A 16104-nucleotide genomic window follows, 5' to 3' on the forward strand; every position below is an offset into this window, starting at 1 on the left:
GGAAAATAGTAAGGCGATGAGACCGGCATCAAACGACAGCTAGCGAAGCCTAGTTTCTCATACATATGCCCACATTTTCCAAATAATCGTCCAACTATCGAATTTTAGGCAAAAACTTGAAAAAATAACCCAAAAAACTAAAAAAGGAAATTTTGGGTGAACCACTGTGTGAAAACGGAAAATAGTAAGGCGATGAGACCGGCATCAAACGACAGCTAGCGAAGCCTAGTTACTCACATATATGCCCACATTTTCCAAATAATCGTCCAAATATCGAATTTTACGAAAAAACTTGAAAAAATTACCCAAATGACTAAAAAAAACAAATTTTGCGTGAACCACTGTGCGAAAACGGAAAATAGTAAGGCGATGAGACCGGCATCAAACGACAGCTAGCGAAGCCTAGTTACTCACATATATGCCCACATTTTCCAAATAATCGTCCAACTATCGAATTTTAGGCAAAAACTTGAAAAAATTACCCAAAAAACTAAAAAAGGAAATTTTGGGTGAACCACTGTGTGAAAACGGAAAATAGTAAGGCGATGAGACCGGCATCAAACGACAGCTAGCGAAGCCTAGTTTCTCACATATATGCCCACATTTTCCAAATAATCGTCTAACTATCGAATTTTAGGCAAAAACTTGAAAAAATTACCCAAATGACTCGAAAAGCTAATTTTGGGTGAACCACTGTGCGAAAACGGAAAATAGTAAGGCGATGAGACCGGCATCAAACGACAGCTAGCGAAGCCTAGTTACTCACATATATGCCCACATTTTCCAAATAATCGTCCAACTATCGAATTTTAGGCAAAAACTTGAAAAAATTACCCAAAAAACTAAAAAAGGAAATTTTGGGTGAACCACTGTGTGAAAACGGAAAATAGTAAGGCGATGAGACCGGCATCAAACGACAGCTAGCGAAGCCTAGTTTCTCATACATATGCCCACATTTTCCAAATAATCGTCCAAATATCGAATTTTACGAAAAAACTTGAAAAAATTACCCAAATGACTAAAAAAACAAATTTTGCGTAAACCACTGTGGGAAAACGGAAAATAGTAAGGCGATGAGACCGGCATCAAACGACAGCTAGCGAAGCCTAGTTACTCACATATATGCCCACATTTTCCAAATAATCGTCCAACTATCGAATTTTAGGCAAAAACTTGAAAAAATTACCCAAAAAACTAAAAAAGGAAATTTTGGGTGAACCACTGTGTGAAAACGGAAAATAGTAAGGCAATGAGACCGGCATCAAACGACAGCTAGCGAAGCCTAGTTTCCTATACATAAGCAAACATTTTCCAAATAATCGTATAACTATCGAATTTTAGGCAAAAACTTAAAAAAAAATTACTCAAAAAACTGATAAAGTAAATTTTGCGTAAACCACTGTGGGAAAACGGAAAATAGTAAGGCGATGAGACCGGTATCAGACGACAGCTAGGGAAGCCTAGTTTCTCATACATATGCCAACATTTTCCAAATAATCGTCTAACTAGCGAATTTTAGGCAAAAACTTGAAAAAATTACCCAAAAGACTCGAAAATTCAAGCTTGCGTGAACCACTGTGTGAAAATGGAAAATAGTAAGGGGATGAGACCGACATCAAACGACAGCTAGGGAAGCCTAGTTTCTTATACATATGCCCACATTTTCCAAATAATCGTCTAACTAGCGAATTTTAGGCAAAAACTTGAAAAAATTACCCAAAAAACTGATAAAGTAAATTTTGCGTAAACCACTGTGGGAAAACGGAAAATAGTAAGGCGATGACACCGGCATCAAACGACAGCTAGCGAAGCCTAGTTTCTCACATATATGCCCACATTTTCCAAATAATCGTCTAACTATCGAATTTTAGGCAAAAACTTGAAAAAATTACCCAAATGACTCGAAAAGCTAATTTTGGGTGAACCACTGTGCGAAAACGGAAAATAGTAAGGCGATGAGACCGGCATCAAACGACAGCTAGCGGAGCCTAGTTTCTCATACATATGCCCACATTTTCCAAATAATCGTCCAACTATCGAATTTTAGGCAAAAACTTGAAAAAATTACCCAAAAACTAAAAAAGGAAATTTTGGGTGAACCACTGTGTGAAAACGGAAAATAGTAAGGCGATGAGACCGGCATCAAACGACAGCTAGCGAAGCCTAGTTACTCACATATATGCCCACATTTTCCAAATAATCGTCCAAATATCGAATTTTACGAAAAAACTTGAAAAAATTACCCAAATGACTAAAAAAAACAAATTTTGCGTGAACCACTGTGCGAAAACGGAAAATAGTAAGGCGATGAGACCGGCATCAAACGACAGCTAGCGAAGCCTAGTTACTCACATATATGCCCACATTTTCCAAATAATCGTCCAACTATCGAATTTTAGGCAAAAACTTGAAAAAATTACCCAAAAAACTAAAAAAGGAAATTTTGGGTGAACCACTGTGTGAAAACGGAAAATAGTAAGGCGATGAGACCGGCATCAAACGACAGCTAGCGAAGCCTAGTTTCTCACATATATGCCCACATTTTCCAAATAATCGTCTAACTATCGAATTTTAGGCAAAAACTTGAAAAAATTACCCAAATGACTCGAAAAGCTAATTTTGGGTGAACCACTGTGCGAAAACGGAAAATAGTAAGGCGATGAGACCGGCATCAAACGACAGCTAGCGAAGCCTAGTTACTCACATATATGCCCACATTTTCCAAATAATCGTCCAACTATCGAATTTTAGGCAAAAACTTGAAAAAATTACCCAAAAAACTAAAAAAGGAAATTTTGGGTGAACCACTGTGTGAAAACGGAAAATAGTAAGGCGATGAGACCGGCATCAAACGACAGCTAGCGAAGCCTAGTTTCTCATACATATGCCCACATTTTCCAAATAATCGTCCAAATATCGAATTTTACGAAAAAACTTGAAAAAATTACCCAAATGACTAAAAAAACAAATTTTGCGTGAACCACTGTGCGAAAACGGAAAATAGTAAGGCGATGAGACCGGCATCAAACGACAGCTAGCGAAGCCTAGTTTCTCATACATATGCCCACATTTTCCAAATAATCGTCCAAATATCGAATTTTAGGCAAAAGCTTGAAAAAATTACCCAAATGACAAAAAAAACAAATTTTGCGTGAACCACTGTGTGAAAACGGAAAATAGTAAGGCGATGAGACCGGTATCAACCGACAGCTAGGGAAGCCTAGTTTCTCATACATATGCCAACATTTTCCAAATAATCGTCTAACTAGCGAATTTTAGGCAAAAACTTGAAAAAATTACCCAAAAAACAAAAAAGGCAAATTTTGCGTGAACCACTGTGCGAAAACGGAAAATAGTAAGGCGATGAGACCGGCATCAAACGACAGCTAGTTTCCTATACATATGCAAACATTTTCCAAATAATCGTATAACTATCGAATTTTAGGCAAAAACTTAAAAAAAAATTACTCAAAAAACTGATAAAGTAAATTTTGCGTAAACCACTGTGGGAAAACGGAAAATAGTAAGGCGATGAGACCGGTATCAGCTAGGGAAGCCTAGTTTCTCATACATATGCCAACATTTTCCAAATAATCGTCTAACTAGCGAATTTTAGGCAAAAACTTGAAAAAATTACCCAAAAGACTCGAAAATTCAAGCTTGCGTGAACCACTGTGTGAAAATGGAAAATAGTAAGGGGATGAGACCGACATCAAACGACAGCTAGGGAAGCCTAGTTTCTTATACATATGCCCACATTTTCCAAATAATCGTCTAACTATCGAATTCTTCAAAAACAACTTGAAAAAAATAGCTTCAAGACCTCAAAAATCTATTTTGTGTGAACCACTGTGCAAAAATGGAAAAAGTTGATACTTTGAAACCGGTCTCAAACGACAGCTTATGAAGTCTAGTTTCTAATCCAAAAGAGCTTATATTCCAAATAATCGTCTATCAAATTTTTCAAAACAACTTGAAAAAAAATCGCTTCAAGACCTCAAAAATCTATTTTGCGTCAACCACTGTGCAAAAATGGAAAAGTTAATACTTTGAAACCGGTCTCAAACGACAGCTTATAAAGTCTAGTTTCTACTCCAAAAGGGCTTATGTTCCAAATAATCGTCTATCAAAATTTTTGGGAAAATTTTGGTAAAAAAAAAACCGGCAAAAGAATGGAAATATGAATTTTGCTATCTGACATGTCTAGGTTTGGAACATATTTTAACAAGTTAAAAATCAGACACCTGGACAAAAAAAGAATAGGTTTCATACCAAAAAATATACAAGTTGTGATGCAAAAAAAAATCCAAAATCCAAGATTTCATTGAAACAAGTCGTTTTTCAAACAAAATCTAAAATTAAATTAAGCCATTTTAAGGTATTTAGAATGTTTGGAATTTTTTATTTGGCTTGAATTTCTAGAGGGCGCAGTTCTTATCAGATCTTGCACGTGGTGTTTTGGTATCACTTCAAACAAAAATAGCTGTGTATGGTTCAAATCGGTTCATAACTTGATACACTTGCACTTTTTGAGCTGCCAGAAAACGCAGTTTTTATCTGATTTGGTGGAAATTTTTCGCATATCGTTTTGGTATATCCAACAACTGTGCCAAGTATGATTACAGATCAGTCCATGACCTGATATAACTGTCATATTCACCAAACTCCCGATTAACTTCTTGAGCTTCTTAAGGGCGCAATTTTTATCCAATTTGCTTGAAATTTTGCATGTATCTTTTTGGTGCTACTTCCAACAACTTTTCCAAGCAATCTCGAAATCTATATATAGTTGAAATCGGTATATAGTTGATATAGTTGACTTTCTGAGCCTCTAGGGAGCGCAATTATTACTCGATTTGCCTGAAATTTATTTTAGAAGTGTTTATAAATTACACTTTTCACTTTCTTTTAAAATTTAACTTTTCAGAATTTGTATATATGCAAGATTTTTAACTTTTTTGCAAATTACAACTGTTCGCTTTGTTGATCAAACAAAGATTAGAAATTGAAAAGGGTAATCGAAACCGAAATGTAATTTTACAGATAGGAAAAAATACCATTCAGTGGCAGGTAGAATCCAATAAGATCAAAATACTTGCAAAATTTGAGTCAAGTGTACACAGGTAAAAACTTTACTAACATACCACCTCATTAAAAAATGCTGGCAGGGAAATTTCAAGATAAAAAGTATTAAACCTGCTGATATAAAAACTCAATACACGTGTTTGGAATCCTTCACCACACATGATCAAAATATTTGCAAATGGGTCAAATTGCTTACGCAGGTACTCAGCTTAACTAACATACCTTTTCATTCAAAAAATGTAAAAGGATTCAAAACCTTTCATTGCTTTTGAAAACCCAGGCTAGGAAATTTTATGTTAAAAAGGTAAAAAACAAATTAAATATTTAGAATGTAAAAATTCAATGCATTGAAAAAATCTACATGAATGGTCATAATAGTTCGCATAAATATATTAAGGTAAATTGGGGTATTCCAAAAAGTTGTAAATTGTCTTTTCTAAAATAACAAAAAAAACATACAGCTCAGAAACTCAAAAGTAGGTTAGGTTGAAAAGATGGTGCGTATATTAATCCACAAATGTATAATAATTATTCAATTCAAGTTTTTTTTTTGAAAAATTCGATAGTTAGACGATTATTTGGAATATAGGCCCTTTTGGATTAGAAACAAGACTTCATAAGCTGTCGTTTGAGACCGGTTTCAAAGTATCAACTTTTTCCATTTTTGCACAGTGGTTCACACAAAATAGATTTTTGAGGTCTTGTAGCGATTTTTTTCAAGTTTTTTTTGAAGAATTCGATAGTTAGACGATTATTTGGAAAATGTGGGCATATGTATAAGAAACTAGGCTTCCCTAGCTGTCGTTTGATGTCGGTCTCATCCCCTTACTATTTTCCATTTTCACACAGTGGTTCACGCAAGCTTGAATTTTCGAGTCTTTTGGGTAATTTTTTCAAGTTTTTGCCTAAAATTCGCTAGTTAGACGATTATTTGGAAAATGATGGCATATGTATGAGAAACTAGGCTTCCCTAGCTGTCGTCTGATACCGGTCTCATCGCCTTACTATTTTCCGTTTTCCCACAGTGGTTTACGCAAAATTTACTTTATCAGTTTTTTGAGTAATTTTTTTTTAAGTTTTTGCCTAAAATTCGATAGTTATACGATTATTTGGAAAATGTTTGCTTATGTATAGGAAACTAGACTTCGCTAGCTGTCGTTTGATGCCGGTCTCATCGCCTTACTATTTTCCGTTTTCACACAGTGGTTCACCCAAAATTTCCTTTTTTAGTTTTTTGGGAAATTTTTTCAAGTTTTTGCCTAAAATTTGATAGTTGGACGATTATTTGGAAAATGTGGGCATATATGTGAGTAACTAGGCTTCGCTAGCTGTCGTTTGATGCCGGTCTCATCGCCTTACTATTTTCCGTTTTCCCACAGTGGTTTACGCAAAATTTACTTTATCAGTTTTTTGGGTAATTTTAAGTTTTTGCCTAAAATTCGATAGTTATACGATTATTTGGAAAATGTTTGCATATGTATAGGAAACTAGCTGTCGTTTGATGCCGGTCTCATCGCCTTACTATTTTCCGTTTTCGCACAGTGGTTCACGCAAAATTTGCCTTTTTTGTTTTTTGGGTAATTTTTTCAAGTTTTTGCCTAAAATTCGCTAGTTAGACGATTATTTGGAAAATGTTGGCATATGTATGAGAAACTAGGCTTCCCTAGCTGTCGGTTGATACCGGTCTCATCGCCTTACTATTTTCCGTTTTCGCACAGTGGTTCACGCAAAATTTGCCTTTTTTGTTTTTTGGGTAATTTTTTCAAGTTTTTGCGTAAAATTCGATAGTTGGACGATTATTTGGAAATAGTGGGCATATGTATGAGAAACTAGGCTTCCCTAGCTGTCGTTTGATGCCGGTCTCATCGCCTTACTATTTTCCGTTTTCGCACAGTGGTTCACGCAAAATTTGTTTTTTTAGTCATTTGGGTATTTTTTTCAAGTTTTTGCCTAAAATTTGATAGTTGGACGATTATTTGGAAAATGTGGGCATATGTATGAGAAACTAGGCTTCGCTAGCTGTCGTTTGATGCCGGTCTCATCGCCTTACTATTTTCCGTTTTCGCACAGTGGTTCACCCAAAATTAGCTTTTCGAGTCATTTGGGTAATTTTTTCAAGTTTTTGCCTAAAATTCGATAGTTAGACGATTATTTGGAAAATGTTGGCATATGTATGAGAAACTAGGCTTCCCTAGCTGTCGTTTGATGCCGGTCTCATCGCCTTACTACTTTCCGCTGTCGTTTGATGCCGGTCTCATCGCCTTACTACTTTCCGTTTTCGCACAGTGGTTCACGCAAAATTTACTTTTTCAGTTTTTTGGGTAATTTTTTTAAGTTTTTGCCCAAAATTCGATAGTTGGACGATTATTTGGAAAATGTTTGCATATGTATAGGAAACTAGGCTTCCCTAGCTGTCGTTTGATGCCGGTCTCATCGCCTTACTATTTTCCATTTGTGCACAGTGGATCAATCAATTTTACAATCTTCTTCATCTTGTTAGTACACCTTGCGGTTATTGAGGGAACTAAATTTTAATGTTGGATCACCTTATTATTTTCTAGATCTTTTTTTGGTTTTTTGTGTTTTGAAATTTCCTTTTTATGAACAAATACTTTTTTTTAAATTAATTAATTGCCTACAAAGTTCCTTAACAGTGTTATGCTAATGGCAGTAACAGAGGACTGTTAAGTCAGTGGTTTGTGTCTCCACTAGTTAAATTCGGAATTTATCTTCACACACATATATTTATGACATTTTTAAGTTTTTTTTTAATATTTGAAAATTTGTAATCAGCAGAAAATGTTTGATATTTTAGCAAAAAATTACTGCTGTCCCATTTTCAGCAGACTTTCTGCTGTTACAGCAAACATTTTTGCTGTGTGTTTCTAACAATTTTCTATTTTCGCATTAATGCCGCATCTTTTACCAGATTGCCACTGAAATTAGGCAAAGTGAGTTGGATCAGAACTTTACACTCCAAATGTTGATGAAATTTTGGTAGAATATATACCAAAGGTGGTGGGTATCCAAAGTTCGGCGCGGCCAAACTCAATGCTTTTTTACATGTTGATGCTGTAAGTCATAGCAGTAATCCTTTTGGCATTCAATGATTTGCTTCTTCTCTTACTTTTGTTGTGATTGCAAGAGTCATTTGCTACAATCACTAATACAAAAATATTATTTTTGTATAAAATGCATTTATTTTTGACATTAAACTACGGACAATATTGTTGAACTCTATCCACAATTTTGGCCAAGTTTTTTTTTACACATTATTCGGTTATTGAAAACGGAGTAGAAAATGCGGTGAAAATAATTAAAAATATATTAACAAAAATTTGTATGGTCATTGGAGCATTTTGGGACATCGATCTATATGAAACTCAGTCACTTACCAACATTCAATATGACATCGTTTAAGACGCATTTTTCTGTTATCCTAATAATTGCGTTGGCATTTTGGCCCAGAGAAGGGGCTGTGATAAAAGTGAAGTTTTTCAATCTTGAATGTGAAGAGTACGATCGACCATTTGCTACATTTGAAAAATGCTATCTAAAAGCTGTGGCTCGTGATGTTGTCAGCATGCAGTTGCATGTTGCATTACATAAAACTCCCATCAATAATATTTCGGTAAGTGATTTTGATGTATGTATTTATACTCTGTACTGTGTACAAGCATTTGTTTGTAAAACCCAGACGAAAAAGAGATGGATTCATTGATCAGATGGCGAATCGTTGAATCGCTAATTCCATCCGATCCCGATTAAATTTTGTACTGAAAATTTACCAATGAAGCCTGTTCTAATTATAGGAATTTATTTTAGATTTTGATATAGTTTCTGAATTTATGTATGTTCGTCAAATTTGGACTAATGTTAGTATAAAAAGCTTATTTGTCAACCAATCCTCAAGACAGGATTATCTTACTACTCTTGAAAACAGGACCGATGAATTTCATCGAAACCAGTGGATATTTCGGTATAACTTCGACATATGTGTTCGATTTAATTGAACCACAGAATCCTGAGTTCCAATTCAACTTTTTTGTGTGCAAATATTTTTATATTGATTCAAATGACAAAAATGTGTGGAAATAATAAAAATTTGGAGAATCCATTCACTTTGGTTCGTTATGATCATCTTTTGCCTTGACTATTGCTCTGAGTAGGGCAAAAAACGAGTTGCAAGCTGCACGAGTATTGAAAGGTTTTCGTTGTAGTTGTCGATTCGGCTGTATATTGTACTTCTTGAGGATAAGTTTAAGCTTGGCGACTACTAGGTAATGGTCGGATGCCATAACAGCGCTGCGAAACACTCTGACATCTTGTTGTAAAGGGTGATTTTTTTGAGGTTAGGATTTTCATGCATTAGTATTTGACAGATCACGTGGGATTTCAGACATGGTGTCAAAGAGAAAGATGCTCAGTATGCTTTGACATTTCATCATGAATAGACTTACTAACGAGCAACGCTTGCAAATCATTGAATTTTATTACCAAAATCAGTGTTCGGTTCGAAATGTGTTCAAATTTTGACAAATTTTGTTCAGCGATGAGGCTCATTTCTGGTTGAATGGCTACGTAAATAAGCAAAATTGCCGCATTTGGAGTGAATAGCAACCAGAAGCCGTTCAAGAACTGCCCATGCATCCCGAAAAATGCACTGTTTGGTGTGGTTTGTACGCTGGTGGAATCATTGGACCGTATTTTTTCAAAGATGCTGTTGGACGCAACGTTACGGTGAATGAACACATTTCGAACCGAACACTGATTTTGGTAATAAAATTCAATGATTTGCAAGCGTTGCTCGTTAGTAAGTCTATTCATGATGAAATGTCAAAGCATACTGGTGTCTCTTTGACACCATGTCTGAAATCCTACGTGATCTGTCAAATACTAATGCATGAAAATCCTAACCTCAAAAAAATCACCCTTTAGTTTAAACCATTCCTTAGATATGCATATATGATTAATTTGGGTAAGTTTAATTGAACGTGGGTGTCTTGATGTGGTACGGCTTATGCGAGAAGTATGATCTGCCTACTGCAAGGTAGTAATTTGAGCAGATTTCTAGAAACATTGCTCCATTTTCATTCCTTTCTCCAACTCGGGAGGATATGAACCCTTTTAGTGTCACTATGTCATTACGGTTGACATTTGCTATCACTCGGCTTAGTTCATCGTAATATTTTGCCTTTGCAGTAAAGTCAGAGACCTCTGTAGGCGAAAATCATTGGTTTATTGAAATTTTCCTATATTAGTGCTTAGTCATGCCGTCAAGACTAAAGCGTTTCTAAATTTTCGGTGTATGACAATACCTACACCATACATGTGGGAGTCGTCAGTTGTTTTTTTTTTTTTTGTCGAAGGTCAAATTGGGAGTTCGTAAATTCCCCGATTTCATTTCACTAATGTTCCATATCATTTCACTAATGTTCCATTTCATTTCACTAATGTTCCATTTCATTTCACTAATGTTCCATTTCATTTCACTAATGTTCCATTTCATTTCACCAATGATCCATTTCATTTCACTAATGCCGATAACTACCAATTGTGCTGACATTTCCGCTGCCGGTTAAGAATAGTAAAATGGAACATCAATCCATGTTGCCATTCTTATCAGGTGGGGGACTGGGTTCGTTATCAGGGTATTCGTTTGGCTTGTTCTTCTTGTGTTTCTTATTGTTGTATTGTAGTTGTCTAATTGCGTTCACCAAGTGATTGGCCTAGTGATGCCTAGTTTAGTGACAGGGCTGGCGTATATGACACATTTCCGCCGTATAATACATTCGTCGAAAACATCGTAAATCTAGCCAGAAAAAATAGTTTTTGACAGAGTTAGAAAATAATAAGAAAATCGCACAACTAGTTTAAACTTTCGAGACTTTATGATTATGGCCACCCTGGTGCATTGGTTAGAAGGTATATAACAGAAAAAGTCTGAGTTCGAGTCCTGTCGGCCACATGAAACACATTTTCAGACTTTGGTCTCTCTCACTAACGCTGGTGGCATTTGTGAATATATTAACGTGGTGAAACTGCTCTACAAAGCGAAGGCCTGACTTACCAAGATTCAAAGGAAAATTGTTATAGCAATAAAAACGAATCTGAAATTTGGGAAAATGAAAACGAAAATGAAAATTTTTTGGGGTTTATGAGGTTCACTATTTTTTATACATTTTATACAAGTATTATGGTAGTATGTTGGTAGCCGAAAAGCTAAACAAGTAAAAGCGTGCTAAGTTCGGCCGGGCCGAATCTTATATACTCACCACCATGGATCGCATTTGTCGAGTTCTATTCCCGGTATCTCTTAGGCAAACATTTGAAAAAAGGAAAGAATTACTATAATATTGGAGCTATAATATTAAGTTATTGTCCGATTCAGACCATAATTGAATTGACCATAGAAGTCGTTGTGTAAAATCTCAGCCAATTCGAATAAAAATTACGCCCTTAAGGGACTCAAGAAGTAAAATAGAGAGATCGGTTTTTATGGGAGCTGTATCAGGCTATAGACTGATTCAGACCATAATTGACACGTATGTTGAAGTTCATGAGAGAAGTCGTTGTACAACATTTCAGCCAAATCGGATAATAACTGCGACCTCTAGAGGCTCAAGAAGTCAAGAACCCAGATCGGTGTATATGGCAGCTATTATAACGAAACATAACGGTTTATATGACAGCTATATCAGGTCATGCACCGATTTGAACCATATTTAGCATAGTTGTTTGAAGTCATAACAAAACACCTCATGCAAAATTTCAGTCAAATCGGATAGGAATTGCTCCCTCTAGAGGTTGAAGAAGTCAAGACCCCAGATCGGTTTATATGACAGCTATATCAGGTTATGAATCAATTTGAACCAGTCTTAACACAGTTGTTGCAAATCGTAACAAAACATCACGTTCTAAATTTCAGCCAAATCGGATAAGAAATGCGGCCTCTAGTGACTCCAGAAGTCAAGATTCATGATCGGTTTATATGGCAGCTATATCAGGTTATGAACCGATTTGAACCATATTTAGCATAGTTGTTGGAAATTCATAACTAAACACCTCATGCTAAATTTCAGCCAAATCGGATAAGAAATGCGCCCTATAGTGACTCAGGAAGTCAAGTTCCAAAATCGGTTTATAGGTCAGCTATATCAAAACATAGACCGATATGGCCCATTTACAATCCCAATCGACCTACACCAATAAGAAGTATTCGTGCAAAATTTCAAACGGCTTGCTTTACTCCTTCGAAAGTAAGGGTGCTTTCGACAGACAGACGAACGGACGGATATGACTAGATCGACTTAAAACGACATGACAATCAAGAATATATATTCTTTAAGGGTCTCAGAGGTATTTTTCTAGGAGTTACAAACAAACTATTTCAGAGATTTTTCTCTATCCGTTCTCAAATAACGTATTTTTTACTAGTTTTTTTCCGATTCTCTCCTACTTTGCGATTTCCGTGTATATGTCAGTCTGTTTGTCTGTATGTCCGTCAATTGTAATCATGCTACAGTCTTTATAAACTGGGATATTGAACTTAAATTTGGCGTAGGCCTGTATTTATATCATACGCAGGTAAAGTTTTTGAATGATTCAAATTGGACAATACTTGGATATGGCTGTCACATAGACCGATTTGCCGGTTTGGGGTTTTAAGCTCATAAAACCGCGTTTGTTTTTTGATTTCGCTGAAATTTTAAACAGAGAGTTTTATTTAAGCCCCCGATATCCGACCGAATATAGTCCATATCTGGCAATATTTGCATATAGTTGCCTCATAGACCGATATGCCGACTCGAGGTCTTAAGCCCATAACAGGGGCCATTATTATCCGATGTCGCTGAAATTTGGACCATTGAGTTGCACTATCGCCTTTCTCGACCATCTTCGTGCGGACAACTGCACACCCATTCCAGGTCACTGCTTTAAATTTTAGCACAATCGAGTTCAAAATAACGATAGATAGATAGATATTGAGCTGAAATTTGGCACAAATACGACTTTTAATATAACTGCTATATAGACCGATCTGCCGATAAAAGGTCTACTGCCCAAAAATGCTTTATTTTTTATCCGATTTCGCTGAAATTTAAAACGGTGAGTAGTTTTAGCCCTCCGGACATCTGGCCGAACAATGGTTCAAATCGGACTATATTTAGATATAGCTGCCATATAGACCGATCTGCCGGTAAAGGGTCGGAAGCCCGTAAAAACTTTTCTTATTAGCCGATTTCGCTGAAATTTTAAGCAATGTGTTATTTTAAGCCTCCCGGCGTCTGACCTAAATATGGTTCAGATCGGACTGTATTTACATATAGCTGCCGATAGACCGTCTGAAGCCCATAAAAGCTTTAGTATTTCTGTATTATTTGGTATACAAAATTGAACAGTGACTTATATTTATTAGACAACTCAATGTCCGTGCCGAATTTGGGTGCATAAGTTTTTCAATTTTCTCCGGATTGTGACGAAAGGGGGTTTACATATATACCCGAGGTGGTGGGTATCCAAAGTTCCGTACCTCCAAACTTCATTCATTTTTTCTTCTTTTCCTTTCATATAACATTGTTACTATTGTAATTACTTTCTTTTCAGCTCCATGCACAACTATTCCAACGCGGTATGGGCTATCGACCCTTTATGTACAATACCACATTGGATTTTTGTGAATTTCGCAAAAAGCCAACACGAAGCATGTTTTGGAAAATTGTCTTTGACATGGTTTCTCCATATACAAATGCTAATCATACATGTCCTTATGATGTAAGTATTAAATTATTTTTAAAAACAATTAGCAAAAGTTTTGTTAAAAATCATCGGTGTTTGCATCAACAGCACGATATCATTATCAAAGATTGGAGCTTGCAGCCTGATATGTTTAAATTGATACCATTTCCGGAAAATGACTATATGGTGATGTTACAGTTTGGAGCCTACAACATTTACAGGGCAAAAGTAAAAGTCTATGTGAGAATTTTTCAGTAAAGCAAAGTAGTCGTAAGTCATTAATGTGAAACTCCCATCTTAATCATAATATTGATGTAAACTTTGTGTAGTAAATAGCGATTTCGAATAGAAATATGGTCATGGTTTATGGTTGTATCGTCGTAAAGTTTTTTACTGCAAAAAATTTAAAATGTATAGACTTACTTACAAAAAGCGCACTAATGCGTTGCTAATTATGGCTGAAAATAAATAAATAGAATAAAAAAAATTATGAATATTTGTTACTTTCTTAAAAAAAGGTTTTTTTTTTTATAAATATTTGAATACCTCCTTATACACTACACAACATACGTTGGCTTTAATTTATTCTCCTTTGATCTTTTATTACCTAAAATAGACAATCTTTGTTTTTTTGCAAAAATTTTCCAATGACTTTTCAAACGTTGACATTGCCAAAATGTCAACGTTAAGTTGCTAAAAGCGAGTAAACAAAAATCAAAAGAAATTTCAAAAAACGAATATAAAACTTGTTAAAATCCTAACAAACATTTTTATGACCAAAAGTTAATATTTAATGATTTTAATGCTTTCAGTGTGTTTTTTCGATTTTTCATACTTGAACTCTTCACAAAATTCGTTGCGCTTGTCATCGGTGTCATTCAGTCCAGTCCGTTTATTTGTCTGTCCATCGAATACCTAGTTTGGATTTCTTTCTGTTTTGGGAAATCCCTGCTGCTGCGTCTGACAAATCTAACAAACCAAAAAAAAAACAAATAGTCCCAAGGAATGGATTACCACGTAGCAGCTTTTTCAGAGACACTTGAATGTCATATCTTTGAAATGAGATGCGATGCAGCAGCTCAGCTAAACGAATAGTAACAATTCCCATAATCAGTACCACCAACACCAAATGAAAGAAAAATTGCAAATATCGTCCTCATCGTCAACGTGGTGGCTTTTGCTTGTTTACGCTAAGCGCAACAATATTTGGTAATGGCAGCAGAAGCGGCCGCAACATGTCACTTTCATTTCAGCTATTTGGAAAACTTGCATCCAGTGGATGGTGAATATGATGATTTTCTTCTTGTGTTGGGAACAACTGGAAATATTTGCATATATGACATTAAGTCTATATTGATCTAATGACGAAAGCCCCTCTATGGGCTCAATAAGGACAATCGGGAGATTGGTTTATCGGTTCAGGGGCTGAAGAAGTCAAATAGATGGATCGGTCTATATGGCGGCTATATTCAAATCTGATCAGATCTCCAATGATGTCATCAATAAGAAGTATCTTGTGAAAATTGCAAGTGGCTAGCTTAATTTGTTCCACCCCTATTGTGATATCGGCAGACAGACGGGAAGGACATGGCTAGACGTTGGATAAAACGGCCCATGCCAAACTTTGTAAAGATCGGACCAAAATTGTGGCTTCTACAGCCTTAAAAGGCCATATCGGATGAAAAATATATATGGGAGCTATATCTAAATTTGGACCGATTTTTATGGAACTTTCCACACATATGAGGACGTTGGGTAAAACGGCCCATGCCAAATTTTGTAAAGATCGTGCAAAAATTGTGGCTTCTACAGCCTTAAAAGGCCATATCGGATGAAAAATATATATAGGAGCTTTATCTAAATCTGGACCGATTTTTATGGAACATTCCACACATAAGAGGACGTTGGATAAAACGGCCCATGCCAAATTTTGTAAAGATCGGACCAAAATTGTGGCTTCTACAGCCTTAAAAGGCCACATCGGATGAAAGATATACATGGAATCTATATATAAATCTAATCCGATTATGATGAAATTTTGCACACATATTTGGACGTCACAAAAAGCACTTGGTGCCAAATTTTGTAAAAATCGGACCAAAATTGTGCTTTCTACAGCCTTTATAGGTCAAATCAGACGAAAGTTATATATGGGAGCTATATCTAAATCTGAACCGATTTAGATGAAATTATGCACACATATTGGGACGTCACACGAAACATTTCATGCCAAATTTGGTAGAGATCGCACCAAAATTGTGGCTCCAACAGCTTTAAAAG

General features: G+C 35.8%; 1 protein-coding gene across 1 annotated transcript; it reads left to right on the forward strand.

Annotated features, from left to right (window-relative positions):
• The first annotated feature begins 8491 nt into the window (after positions 1-8491).
• LOC106088993 (uncharacterized) lies at positions 8492-14162 on the forward strand. Its single transcript, XM_059361533.1, has 3 exons — positions 8492-8716; positions 13693-13860; positions 13933-14162. The coding sequence occupies exons 1-3, from the start codon at positions 8492-8494 to the stop codon at positions 14080-14082; spliced, it is 543 nt and encodes a 180-aa protein (XP_059217516.1). The 3' UTR covers positions 14083-14162.
• Positions 14163-16104: the final 1942 nt, after the last annotated feature.

Source organism: Stomoxys calcitrans, chromosome 2 (genome assembly GCF_963082655.1).
Source record: "Stomoxys calcitrans chromosome 2, idStoCalc2.1, whole genome shotgun sequence".
Taxonomy (NCBI): Eukaryota; Metazoa; Arthropoda; class Insecta; order Diptera; family Muscidae; genus Stomoxys; species Stomoxys calcitrans.